General features: G+C 28.2%; 3 protein-coding genes across 3 annotated transcripts; 2 read left to right on the top strand and 1 right to left on the bottom strand.

The window, feature by feature from the left end:
• The first annotated feature begins 910 nt into the window (after positions 1 to 910).
• LOC123298126 (probable DNA-directed RNA polymerases I and III subunit RPAC2) lies at positions 911 to 1,539 on the top strand. The gene is made up of 3 exons (XM_044880035.1): positions 911 to 1,016; positions 1,085 to 1,185; positions 1,263 to 1,539. Exons 1-3 carry the CDS (start codon positions 1,002 to 1,004, stop codon positions 1,468 to 1,470), a joined length of 324 nt encoding a protein of 107 aa, XP_044735970.1. The 5' UTR covers positions 911 to 1,001; the 3' UTR covers positions 1,471 to 1,539.
• Position 1,540: 1 nt separating this feature from the next.
• Positions 1,541 to 4,139, bottom strand: LOC123298125 (39S ribosomal protein L21, mitochondrial). Its single transcript, XM_044880034.1, has 3 exons — positions 3,833 to 4,139; positions 3,451 to 3,771; positions 1,541 to 1,675 (listed from the first exon to the last, which is right to left on the bottom strand). Exons 1-3 carry the CDS (start codon positions 4,047 to 4,049, stop codon positions 1,572 to 1,574), a joined length of 642 nt encoding a protein of 213 aa, XP_044735969.1. The 5' UTR covers positions 4,050 to 4,139; the 3' UTR covers positions 1,541 to 1,571.
• A 3,084-nt stretch (positions 4,140 to 7,223) lies between these two features.
• LOC123297658 (transmembrane protein 209-like) lies at positions 7,224 to 12,453 on the top strand. Its single transcript, XM_044879406.1, has 4 exons — positions 7,224 to 7,230; positions 7,450 to 7,499; positions 11,765 to 12,045; positions 12,311 to 12,453. Exons 1-4 carry the CDS (start codon positions 7,224 to 7,226, stop codon positions 12,315 to 12,317), a joined length of 345 nt encoding a protein of 114 aa, XP_044735341.1. The 3' UTR covers positions 12,318 to 12,453.
• The last annotated feature ends 871 nt before the right edge of the window (positions 12,454 to 13,324 follow it).

The raw sequence follows: 13,324 nt of genomic DNA, 5'->3' as shown, positions 1-13,324 counted from the left end.
TTTAAGATAGTAAATAATAATTTAAAAATTTGAAAAAATTGTGATGATTTCTAAACACTTTAAAGAATTTATTATCGCTGTGGAAATTTATCTTAAAGTTAATTTTTCAGTAATTTAAACAGTTGTTTATTGAGAAAATTTTCGTTTACTTTGTAGACTAACAAAAATGTTAAGAAAGAAGCTATCATATATTTTTACGACCATTATTTCTATATTTCACCAATTTGAACTTATTAACTAGACTATATATTAATTATTAACTGTAATAAATAAATTATAATTACAAGACTTGAATTATGAAACTTTTGAGTGAGCAACCTAAGTAAGTATTAATTAGAATTTATTTTGATAATATTTGATATGATTGATTGATTGATATTTTTTATAATAATTTTTATAAACTATAATTTTTTAAATTTTATAACGTAACGACCAATGAATGAATAAATGTTGATTGATTGATTATCAATAAATTAATTAATATGCATGAAATTACTGTGTTTTGTTTTTGTACAACATAATCAAGTAAAATATACAATTTTATACATTTGTAAATATTTTGTATTTTTTAAACCACAATCAATACCACCTGCCCTCCCCCCTGCACTTTTCTGCGAAACGGATGAAAAAAATGCTATCAGAAAACCTATTAGAAAAATCGCATCAAAATCCGTTGCGCAGTTTTAAAGATCTAAGCATACATGCAACATTGTATTTCATATCGTTTTTTTTTAAATGTTGTAAAAAGTTTTAAGTAACTTTTCTTCTCAGGTGGATATTTCAGGAAATGTGGCGCGCTCAAAAAATTTAACTAATTGTAAGCCCTACTTCGTCCCTAATTAACATATCATGTTAATTAGGGAATAACTTTTGAGCGGTAGAACGCAACCTCTAAACTCATATTGATTGCTGATTTACTGCTGAACGCAACCACTTAGCATGTGAACAAAAAAATTATATTTAGGTTATGTTATAATAATAAAAATATAAAACAATTTAAAATGAGTTTTGCAGAGGTAAATTTTAAATTAAATGAAAACTAATTAAATAAAAATTAACTTAAAAAATTTATTTACACTTTTAGCTAGCGGGGGATGAGCAGTCTGGTGATAAATCTAGAACATTTATATTTGAAAATGAAGGACACACTTTTGGAAACATTCTCAGATATATTATTTGTAGCTAGTAAGTTTTCTTTTTTTACTTGTCTAGCCCTAGCTCCAGGTCTATATACTCAATTTGAACTGTTTTTGTTTTTTTAGTCCAGAAGTTCAATTTTGTGGGTACACAGTACCACATCCAGCCGAATCAAAAATGCATTTTCGAATTCAAACGTACAATTCACGGGCAATTGATATTTTAAAACGTGGATTAGAAGATGTACAAAAATTATGTGATCATACAATGGAAACGATCCAACATGAAGTTACACAACACAAACAAACACTTCCTACATCTCTTACATCCTGAGAATCTCACGGGAATTTAGGGGATCAAAAAAAACAAACATACATTTATAATTCTAAGTTTATTTTTATTATATATTTTTTAAATGAAACATTTGTAATTAATTAAAAAATATGTCGTTCAAGACCTTCAACTCGAGCAGGATTATTTAATTCTCCAATAATTTCAATTGAATTGATTCGTAACATTGTTTGAGGCACTCGATAAACTGTAAATTCAAATTATAATCATTTTAATTTCTGTTTATTATAAACATTTAAGATTGGGTTGGCTGCCTTAATAATAAAGGTCCTTAGCACCTTCAATTTGCAGATCCTCTCTCGCCTTGATTTTCTATCGATAATAGAGACCAAGAAGATCTTGCTGACGTCTCCCAAAAAATGTGGACCTAAACCAGGGTTCGAGGATATATATCAATGGATATATATCACGTGAATTTTTATGATATATGTCAATACAAAAATGATTTTAAAATATTTAATATTATTTAGTAATTTTTGGCGTTTGTTACCGTATTTCTACTTCTCAAATTTTGATGGCATTGGAGTAGAGTTAAAACCTACTAATACTAAGCTCTAATCGTGTCGTGTCAGAAAAAGTTCGTTACTAAAGAGTAAATTTAAGTAAGATTCAGAATCGGAAGATGATCTAGCTTTATCTTCCTTGCAGTCAAACCAAGCACAATTATGAAACGACATTTTTTTATTTTTTATTTGATAATTAACAGTTTATTACGAATGACTGATGACTGATCTGATAATTAAAAGACTGATTATACTCTAGAGTTATTATTTGTAATGTTTATTGTTTTGTTGTCTAAGTGTAGGTATGACCATTGACTGATAACAATTTATAAAATTGTTTTTTATTTTAAAGTTGATTTTTATTTATAAAAATTTTATTATTTTTAAATGATTTTGCCTGATCTAGAAGAATATTTTATGTTTTGGTTTCATTTGTCTGATTTGAAGTGCCTAAGTAGATAAAACCTTTAAAACATTTTATTTTTTTTTTAAATATCAAAATTTTGATATATATCGGATATATATAAAAAATATCCGATATTTTGATATTTATAATAAATATCGGATATTTTCGAACCCTGATTGAAACCCTTAAGGACTAGTTTTTTGATAAAATCTAAGTAGACTAAATTTGCCACAATACAAGAGAAGTAATTTTTCAAGAAATTAAAGTAAACTTAATTTGCTACAATATGCGCCTCGAATCGTCTCTGTAGACCTAATAGTTTCCGAAACAAATTCTTTCAAAGATTATCATTTTTTCGAATTTCGCAATTTTTTGCAATTTTCTTTCGTTCTGAATGAATTTTGACCGTGAGCAACTCTAGCACACTTCATCGGAGGTAAGTGAAACTAGCCTCTGCTAGAGTAGTTCGAATGACGTCTGAAAAATTGCAAAGTTAGAATAAATGATGAATTTATTGGGTCTACAGAGGCAATTTTAGTCTCATATTATCGTTTCTTGAAAGTTGCTTTCGGCGGTCAAGGTCACAAGCTTGGATTATTCATTAGACCAGCATCATAAACAAGTCATCGAATAATCCGAACTACCGGATTTGATGCAGACTAGCCATGAAGGTTATAAAGAAGGAGAACGATCGCTACGTGTTAAAGCATTAGCGCGTCTGTCCCTGAAAATTTGTAGAATTTATAGTTAATTTTTCAGCCACCAGCCGCGCTGTCATCAAGAAGTAGTATCTGCGAAGTTAGCTGTTTATGAGTACAAGTAGATGAAGTTAGTTGCATAATGTACAAATTGATATATCATTTCAAATTAGCGCACAACAGCCCGCTTTTATTGATACAACTTAGCGATCGCAGCGCCTCAATTATTTTATCCATATTTCGGGGACAATATTTTCTATGGCGATCGTTCTCCTTCTTTTTAACCTTCATGAGACTAGCCCATACTTTCAGACGACAAGGTTACTGAATTATAAATAAAAGTTCGTTTACTTACAATTAATTCTCATGTATTGTTTCCGTTTTCGTTTACGAAAATGTGTTTTTGTATGTGAAATAGATTTTTCAACTACAGTTGCTTTCACTTCAGCTAAACCGTCTTGAATTAATGGCCGTCCAATAAATGAAAAATCTGCTCCACCAATTAATAGAATTTTATCCAAAGTTAATTGATCGCCAACTGTTGGTGGCCAATATCCTTCAATAATAATTATATCACCTGAAGTGATTTTAAATTGTTTACCAGCGACATGGACCACAGCAAATAAACGACCATGTTCTTTTTTAGCAACTTGTTCTTTGATTTTCGATATAATTTCTAAATGAATAAAATTTCATCATTAAGATTGTAGTAATAAAATAATGGATATTTAAAAAACCTGTTGTAATTTGGTTATCAATTTTGGTCGTATCCTGGACTTCTTCTTGTTGTAATTTTGTGAGGTTATATAAATGACTATTTGATTTTATTTCACGACACGCACATAAATTTGGTATTGCTGACGTGATTTTTGGTTTAATAAATTGTGTTAAATTATTTTTCAAACATAGTTTTGAAAAATTTACAAATAAACCTCGCATCAATGGACCTGACATCTTCTTGAGGTTATTTAATTATTTATAAAGCCAGTTTCACACCTATAAGTTTTCACTGTCACTCAATTCGATCAGACACTATACTTTACCGATATCAAAGAGCATAGGATAGAGGAGAAGCAGCCCATATGAGCTAATGTAAAATCGTAGTATACGAGTTTCAGCGCCTCTACCGAGTCAGGCTTTCAAACTTAATAGTTAATAGTCACCCCCGCAAAGTAGTTAAACTTAATAGCCATACCCGCAAAGGCCTACAAACTTAAAAGTTGATCGCCTCAGACTCCAGATGTCACTTATAATTATACTTCTGCTTCTTGTCTATCCTATAGTCTTTGACCGATATATTCTCTGAGTCGATTTTACAATAGGGTATTATCGTTAGTCAAAAATAAATTGGTACTTCAGGAAGTTTTCATAGGTGGCACTACCATCGAAATTAATGTTAGTTCAAAAACTTTTTCATAGAGGGCACTGCAGTCGAAATTAATATTTAGTTCAACAAGTTTACCATAGATGGCACAGCCATCGAAATAAAGGTTAGTTCAAGAGACTTTTCATAGGTGGCACCACCATCGAAATAAATGTTAGTTCAAAAAGTTTTCATAGGTAGCACTACCATCGAAATTGATATTAGTTCAACAAGTTTTTCATAGATGGCACTACCGCCGAAATTAATACTTAGTTCAATACGTTTTTCATAGATGGCACTACCGCCGAAATTAATACTTAGTTCAACACATTTACCATAGATGGCACTACATCGAAATAAAAGTTAGTTCAACAAGTTTATCATAGATGGCACTATCGTCGAAATACATAGCTAGTTCACTATGTATATCATAGATGGCATTTAGATGTATTTTATTTTTGTAATTTAAATTTTTTCACCGAAATAATTTTTAAAATTCATACTTTTCTATGTTATGTTTTCTTTTCTACAAATTATCAAGTTGATTTTTCCTACCTTCATTTTTAATAATAATACTTGCTTTATCAGCTAATGTCGTTAAAACCGTTTCAATTTATTAATTATACATAAACATAACTAATTGATTAATTAATCAATTAAATAAAAATAAATCAATATATAATGTTTATTGATTGCATTTGTTTATTAATTTTATACCCAAAACTTTTCATTAAATGCTAATCAAGTACAGAGAGGCTGTATCCGTGAAGGTGCAAATAATTCGCTATGTAAACGGAAAGAAACGTTAATTTAACAAATAGTTAAATTAAAAGTTTTATACTAATACAAGAAAAGGGTTTTCAGAGTGAAAACACATACTTACCATTTCCCTATCAGGTACTACTATTTCCCTTGTAACTTATATTCTCCTAATACAAATGTTAAAAATTTTCATAATTTTTGGTGAGCTCCGCGATCTTAGCACCTCATGTGCGGAATTTCGATTGACCAATTATACCATCTGAAAGGTCAGAAATTGGTCATAAAAGGTCAGTTGGTCTCATTAATTGGTCAGCATCAGAAAATTTTTTATTAAAGATTGAAAAAACTCCACCTATGCGCGATCGGGAAGCATTCGCTGATAATTGGTCAGCTAATATATTAAATAATTGGTCAGTTTAATTTTATATTCAAAAAATAATATAATTTCGAAAAAATTTTCAATTTTTTCAACATTTGTACTAGGAGAACATAAGTGGGAATTAGTAGTTCCTGATAAGGAGAAAGGCGAGTAAGTGTTTTCACCCCGAAAGTCTAAAATTTTATTTTGGCAGAAAGTTATTGGTCTGCCCACTAGAGGTCACACTCACCAAACACGGGTGTGCAGACCACTAACTTTCTGACTTACGAGGTGACAACAATTACCTTGCTATCAGGTACTACTTATTCCGTCCGTCCTTGATGTTCTCCTAGTAGAAATGTGAAAAAAATTGAAGTTTTTGAACGAAAAAAAACTAATTTTTTCATCATTTACTAGGCAAACATGCTGTGGTGGAAATTTGAAAAAAAATGAAAATAAAAATCAGATTTTGCTTAAAAGATTTAATGAACTTTTTTTTAATATATGTCCGCACTTAGTTTCGAACCAAGGGACTTTGTATTCGAAGTCAGATACGCTAACCATTATACCATTAGGGCTCTGTTGTTCGTATTAATAAATAATTATATTCATATTTTCGACTTTCTTAAATTATAACAAAAAGTAAAACTCATTTTCGGAAAATTTTGAGTAGTATTATTACAAAAAATAATGGCAAACGAAGTTTGAAATACTTACCTATCGTGAAGTTCGAAATACTTACCTATTTTTAACTGAAATAATATTGTATAGCTACAGAGAGATGGGGAAAAATAAAATAAAAACAGGGTTTGAGTTTTCAACTTTATTTAAATGAAATCAAAATACATAAAAACTATTTACGAATTACTTGCACATAATTCCATATAATTAATTTCATCTTAAAAAAATTTTTTTGCATCAACTTTTTTTTTACAAACCAAATACCACACAAAAATAAAATGAAAATCCAAAAAGAATATTACGTATTTACAATCCAACTTCTTTATCTCACCTATATTTTATAAGAATTTGTTTGTACCTTTACTAAAAAAAAATTAATTAGTTCATTAATAATTTTGTTCTGAAAGAAAAAATGGGATAGAATAAAATAAAACAAAATTTAAAATATATAACGATATTTATTTATTTATATTAATTTGAAAACGTTATCCCGAAAATTGATTTTTTACTATATAAAATAACCATTATTATTATTCATTCAAATTTTTTATAGATGACATATGTACAAATATATATAATACAAGTGAAAACAAACAATTGACTGAGTTAATTGTTGAAATACCATGCATAGTCAGTGTTGATTTATTTATCACATTACACATACAAACATGTGACACATACATAACTGATAATCAAGTATAGTACCTATTATAAAATTTCCGCCTAATTGGCGCCCTCACGAGTAAACAGTGATGTTTATGAAAAAAAATTTTACATTTAAACTTTTGTTCTATCCCTAACGGTTTACAAGATGGGTCCTACGGACCCAAGACCCAATTCTAAGCAAGAGCATTTTCACATGTAACTTTTTTAGAACTAATTTCACCAAACATTATGAAAATTTTTAACATTTGTATTAGGAGAATATAAGTTGACAAGGGAAATAGTATTACCTGATAGGGAAATGGTAAGTAAGTGTTTTCACCCTGAAAACCTTTTTCTTTTTTCTGGTATTAATTAGTATAAATAAAACTTTTACCTTCTTTGTTCGTTTCGTTTGTTCCATTTACATAGCGAATTATTTGCACCTTATATGCAAATAAAAAAGAAAGGATTGGAAAAATCAATTTGATAATTTGTATTAAAGAAAACATAGCATAGTAAAGTATGAATTTTAAAAATTATTTCAGTGAAAAAACTTAAAGGATTACAAAAACAAAATACATTTATGCCATCTATGGTAAACTTGCTGAACTAATATTAATTTCGATGGTGGGTGCTATCTATGGTAAACATGTAATTTGTAATCTGCCCACTATCAATCATTAAAAAAATTGACATTTTACAGAGGGTAATCCAACTGACATTTAATACAACTTATTAACCACAAATTTAAACATGAAAATCTGAAAACTTTTAACTTTTAGGTCAATTTGAGTTTGTACCTCGATGTAATTATAAGTATTATATATTTATCAAAACTGAGGGAATCTAATTTGGTGTAGGTTGATTAAAAAAAAAAAACATAAATTGGAAAATCATGATTACTTATTATGTAAAAAAGTAGCTAAATTATACTATGAAAATAAATATATAATTAATTAATATAATCAATAATTATAATATAACACTATTTGTTTATTTATATTTTCGACATGCCTATTTATTATGTAAACTTTTTATTAAAATAATGAATATAAATAAACTATATTTATAAATACACATTACACATACATATATTTAATACCGATACATAGAATTTATTTATTAATTTTTATTAAATTTATCTATGTAATTTAATAAAATGCAAAAAGTAGCATCACATTTAAGAACATGAAACAAATTTGACATTTCTAACATAACAAAATAAAATGATACACTGCGCACCATCTATCTATATAATAAGAAAACTATGCTTAAATTTTAAATTACCGACTAAAAAATAAAATACAAATATGGTCTGAGCTAAAATGTGTAGCTATTTGAATAAAAAAATTACTTTGTAAAAATGTCTAATTATAAAATATAAATAATTAATTAATATAATCAATAATTATAATAAAATATAATATAAATATTTTTTCACTTACCTTTTCGTCATATTTATCATGTAAACTTTTTTTTTTAAAATAAATTAGGATACATTTCACACAAGCTATATAAATAAATATTTATATAAACAAATAAATATATTTAGAACCGATAAATTAAATTTATGTATTAATTTTTATTAAAATTACCTGTGTAAATTAATAAAATAATTCAAAAATCTATCCATTTTTCTTGAACTTTCACTTTTCGTAAAATGTCAAAATAAAATGATACACTGCGCGCCATCTATGCACATAATAGAAAAGCTATGCTTATATTATAAATTACTGTAAAATAAAATACAACCACAACAATTTAATACTAATGTTAATAAATAATCGAATAGATTTAAATTAATTATCATATTTGTCTAATTAATATAAATCACTTACCTAGATGAAATTCATTCACTTTCGAAATTCTAATTCATAGGTTATATGTATGACAGCTGATTATTTGTAGTAGCAAAGCATTGACAGACTATGCGTTCTCAAACCTGCCATTGAAACACACATATTAAGTAGGCGTAGCAAAACATCACTAATTTAATTGTGATGTTTAATTTTCTATATCTAAGAACACTCATCATTAAATTACCTTTCAAACAAAACCAAAGAAACCATTAAAAAATAAACCATAAAACCCCTTTTTTCTAGTAAGAACACTCACCATTAAATTACCTTTCAAACAAAACCAAAGAAACCATTAAAAAATAAACCATAAAATTCCTTTTTTCTAGTAAGAACACTCACCATTAAATTACCTTTCAAACAAAACCAAAGAAAAAACTTAAAAAATAAACCATAAAACCCCTTTTTTCTAGTAAGAACACTCACCATTAAATTACCTTTCAAACAAAACCAAAGAAAAAACTTAAAAAATAAACCATAAAACCCCTTTTTTCTAGTAAGAACACTCACCATTAAATGACCTTTCAAACAAAACCAAAGAAAAAACTTAAAAAATAAACCATAAAACCCCTTTTTTCTAGTAAGAACACTCACCATTAAATTACCCTTCAAACAAAACCAAAGAAAAAACTTAAAAAATAAACCATAAAACCCCTTTTTTCTAGTAAGAACACTCATCATTAAATTACCTTTCAAACAAAACCAAAGAAAAAACTTAAAAAATAAACCATAAAACCCCTTTTTTCTAGTAAGAACACTCACCATTAAATGACCTTTCAAACAAAACCAAAGAAAAAACTTAAAAAATAAACCATAAAACCCCTTTTTTCTAGCAAGAACACTCACCATTAAATTACCTTTCAAACAAAACCAAAGAAAAAACTTAAAAAATAAACCATAAAACCCCTTTTTTCTAGTAAGAACACTCACCATTAAATTACCTTTCAAACAAAACCAAAGAAAAAACTTAAAAAATAAACCATAAAATTCCTTTTTTCTAGTAAGAACACTCACCATTAAGTTACCTTTCAAACAAAACCAAAGAAAAAACTTAAAAAATAAACCATAAAACCCCTTTTTTCTAGTAAGAACACTCACCATTAAATGACCTTTCAAACAAAACCAAAGAAAAAACTTAAAAAATAAACCATAAAACCCCTTTTTTCTAGTAAGAACACTCACCATTAAATTACCTTTCAAACAAAACCAAAGAAAAAACTTAAAAAATAAACCATAAAACCCCTTTTTTCTAGTAAGAACACTCACCATTAAATTACCTTTCAAACAAAACCAAAGAAAAAACTTAAAAAATAAACCATAAAACCCCTTTTTTCTAGTAAGAACACTCACCATTAAATTACCTTTCAAACAAAACCAAAGAAAAAACTTAAAAAATAAACCATAAAACCCCTTTTTTCTAGTAAGAACACTCACCATTAAATTACCCTTCAAACAAAACTAAAGAAAAAACTTAAAAAATAAACCATAAAACCCCTTTTTTCTAGTAAGAACACTCACCATTAAATTACCTTTCAAACAAAACCAAAGAAAAAACTTAAAAAATAAACCATAAAACCCCTTTTTTCTAGTAAGAACACTCACCATTAGATTACCTTTCAAACAAAACCAAAGAAAAAACTTAAAAAATAAACCATAAAACCCCTTTTTTCTAGTAAGAACACTCACCATTAAATGACCATTCAAACAAAACCAAAGAAAAAACTTAAAAAATAAACCATAAAACCCCTTTTTTCTAGTAAGAACACTCACCATTAAATTACCTTTCAAACAAAACCAAAGAAAAAACTTAAAAAATAAACCATAAAACCCCTTTTTTCTAGTAAGAACACTCACCATTAAATTACCTTTCAAACAAAACCAAAGAAAAAACTTAAAAAATAAACCATAAAACCCCTTTTTTCTAGTAAGAACACTCACCATTAGATTACCTTTCAAACAAAACCAAAGAAAAAACTTAAAAAATAAACCATAAAAACCCTTTTTTCTAGTAAGAACACTCACCATTAAATTACCTTTCAAACAAAACCAAAGAAAAAACTTAAAAAATAAACCATAAAACCCCTTTTTTCTAGTAAGAACACTCAGCATTAAATTGCCTTTCAAACAAAATCAAAGAAAATACTTAAAAAATAAACCATAAAACCCCTTTTTTCTAGTAAGAACACTCACCATTAAATTACCTTTCAAACAAAACCAAAGAAAAAACTTAAAAAATAAACCATAAAATTCCTTTTTTCTAGTAAGAACACTCACCATTAAGTTACCTTTCAAACAAAACCAAAGAAAAAACTTAAAAAATAAACCATAAAACCCCTTTTTTCTAGTAAGAACACTCACCATTAAATGACCTTTCAAACAAAACCAAAGAAAAAACTTAAAAAATAAACCATAAAACCCCTTTTTTCTAGTAAGAACACTCACCATTAAATTACCTTTCAAACAAAACCAAAGAAAAAACTTAAAAAATAAACCATAAAACCCCTTTTTTCTAGTAAGAACACTCACCATTAAATTACCTTTCAAACAAAACCAAAGAAAAAACTTAAAAAATAAACCATAAAACCCCTTTTTTCTAGTAAGAACACTCACCATTAAATTACCTTTCAAACAAAACCAAAGAAAAAACTTAAAAAATAAACCATAAAACCCCTTTTTTCTAGTAAGAACACTCACCATTAAATTACCCTTCAAACAAAACTAAAGAAAAAACTTAAAAAATAAACCATAAAACCCCTTTTTTCTAGTAAGAACACTCATCATTAAATTACCTTTCAAACAAAACCAAAGAAAAAACTTAAAAAATAAACCATAAAACCCCTTTTTTCTAGTAAGAACACTCACCATTAAATTACCTTTCAAACAAAACCAAAGAAAAAACTTAAAAAATAAACCATAAAACCCCTTTTTTCTAGTTCGAGGGTTAAAAAATATGATGACTGGCGGGGAAGGAGCCTAAATATATGTTGATGAATATTATTTTTAGTGGATTTATCAAACAATTCTTCGTCGTCTGGTTGATGAAATCGATTCAGTTGGATTAGAACGTTTACGTAAAACAGCTCAAACACAATTAGCTCAACAATATGTACCAACTTTATGTTCATTAATACCATTCTTAGAAGTGAATTCGAATCAAGAGTATTTAGTAAAATGGATTCAAGAACTAGCAAAAGGTGGTTCGATGAGTGAATATCGTTGGAATTCTGGTTCAACTTTCAATGGTAAACAATGGGAGGATCATTTACCAACCGATGCGATGCTGCTGTAAGTCCCTACACTTTATTTATTTTATTTATTATTCATCAAATTAAAATAAAAAAATTATTTAAAAAATTTTTCACATTATGTCGTCTGCTGGTAGCCATCCATATTGAATTTTCTTGATTGCCATGTCTTCAGTACAAATCGATTGACGTCAAAATCATCCAAATCGATACACATACATTTACTGGATTGTTTTAATCAATTAAATGATGGTGGAGGAACAGCCTGTACTGTAATATAAAAATGTTAATTATTTTAATTTTAGATTGTAATGCATTTGATGGCAACTTACTTGGATACAAAATTGGTTCCATTACCACATCAACCAGATGCAAGACCATTTAGTACAAGACATCTATGTAAAGGATCATCTGTTGGTGTAGTTGGAGGTGTAGAAGGAGGATCCAATCAATTAGCATCAGTTGTAATACGTCAACTATTAACAACGTTATGTAATCCAATTCCTTCTTGTAGTTTGTTGTGGATAATGGGTATGTTGTTAACCTGTGAACAGAAAAATTAAAAACAATCATTTTGTGACTCTAATAATAAAAAGAGTCCTTTGGAATGAACCCATCCACATTCGTCAGCTTCCGGTTGTGTTAATTAACGTCAGCTTGGCTCTATCTTTGAATATTTCTACGTCCAAAAATGCTATTTTCCATCCAGCTTCTCTTTGACGAATTCCTTCTTGTAGTTTCGTGTGGGTAATGAGTATGTTGTTAACCTGTGAACAGAAAAATTAAAAACAGTCATTTTGTGACTCTAATAATAAAAAGAGTCCTTTGGAATGAACCCATCCACATTCGTCAGCTTCCGGTTGTGTTAATTAACGTCAGCTTGGCTCTATCTTTGAATATTTCTACGTCCAAAAATGCTATTTTCCATCCAGCTTCTCTTTGACGAATTCCTTCTTGTAGTTTCGTGTGGGTAATGAGTATGTTGTTAACCTGTGAACAGAAAAATTAAAAACAATCATTTTGTGACTCTAATAATAAAAAGAGTCCTTTGGAATGAACCCATCCACATTCGTCAGCTTCCGGTAAATGTTAATTAACGTCAGCTCGTCTCTATCTTTGAATATTTCTACGTCCAAAAATGCAATTTTCCATCCAGCTTCTCTTTGACGAATTCTTTCGAATTCCTTCTTGTAGTTTCGTGTGGGTAATGAGTATGTTGTTAACCTGTGAACAGAAAAATTAGAAACAATCATTTTGTGACTCTAATAATAAAAAGAGTCCTTTGGAATGAACCCATCCACATTCGTCAGCTTCCGGTA

Source organism: Chrysoperla carnea, chromosome 4, assembly GCF_905475395.1.
Source record: "Chrysoperla carnea chromosome 4, inChrCarn1.1, whole genome shotgun sequence".
NCBI lineage: Eukaryota > Metazoa > Arthropoda > Insecta > Neuroptera > Chrysopidae > Chrysoperla > Chrysoperla carnea.
The sequence above is the reverse complement of the archived record's forward strand: the minus strand, read 5'-3'. Positions and strand labels throughout refer to the sequence as shown.

Bases quoted from the DNA above. Each gene is read 5' to 3' on its own strand.
- LOC123298126 (XM_044880035.1), top strand. The intron at 1,186-1,262 runs GTAAGTTTTCTT...TTGTTTTTTTAG, and splicing joins AGATATATTATTTGTAGCTA to TCCAGAAGTTCAATTTTGTG.
- LOC123298125 (XM_044880034.1), bottom strand. From the start codon at position 4,049: ATGTCAGGTCCATTGATGCGAGGTTTATTTGTAAATTTTTCAAAACTA. The intron at 3,772-3,832 runs GTTTTTTAAATA...TTATTCATTTAG, and splicing joins TGATAACCAAATTACAACAG to AAATTATATCGAAAATCAAA. The intron at 1,676-3,450 runs GTAAGTAAACGA...TTGAATTTACAG, and splicing joins ACAATACATGAGAATTAATT to TTTATCGAGTGCCTCAAACA.
- LOC123297658 (XM_044879406.1), top strand. The intron at 7,500-11,764 runs GTAAACTTGCTG...TATTATTTTTAG, and splicing joins ATACATTTATGCCATCTATG to TGGATTTATCAAACAATTCT.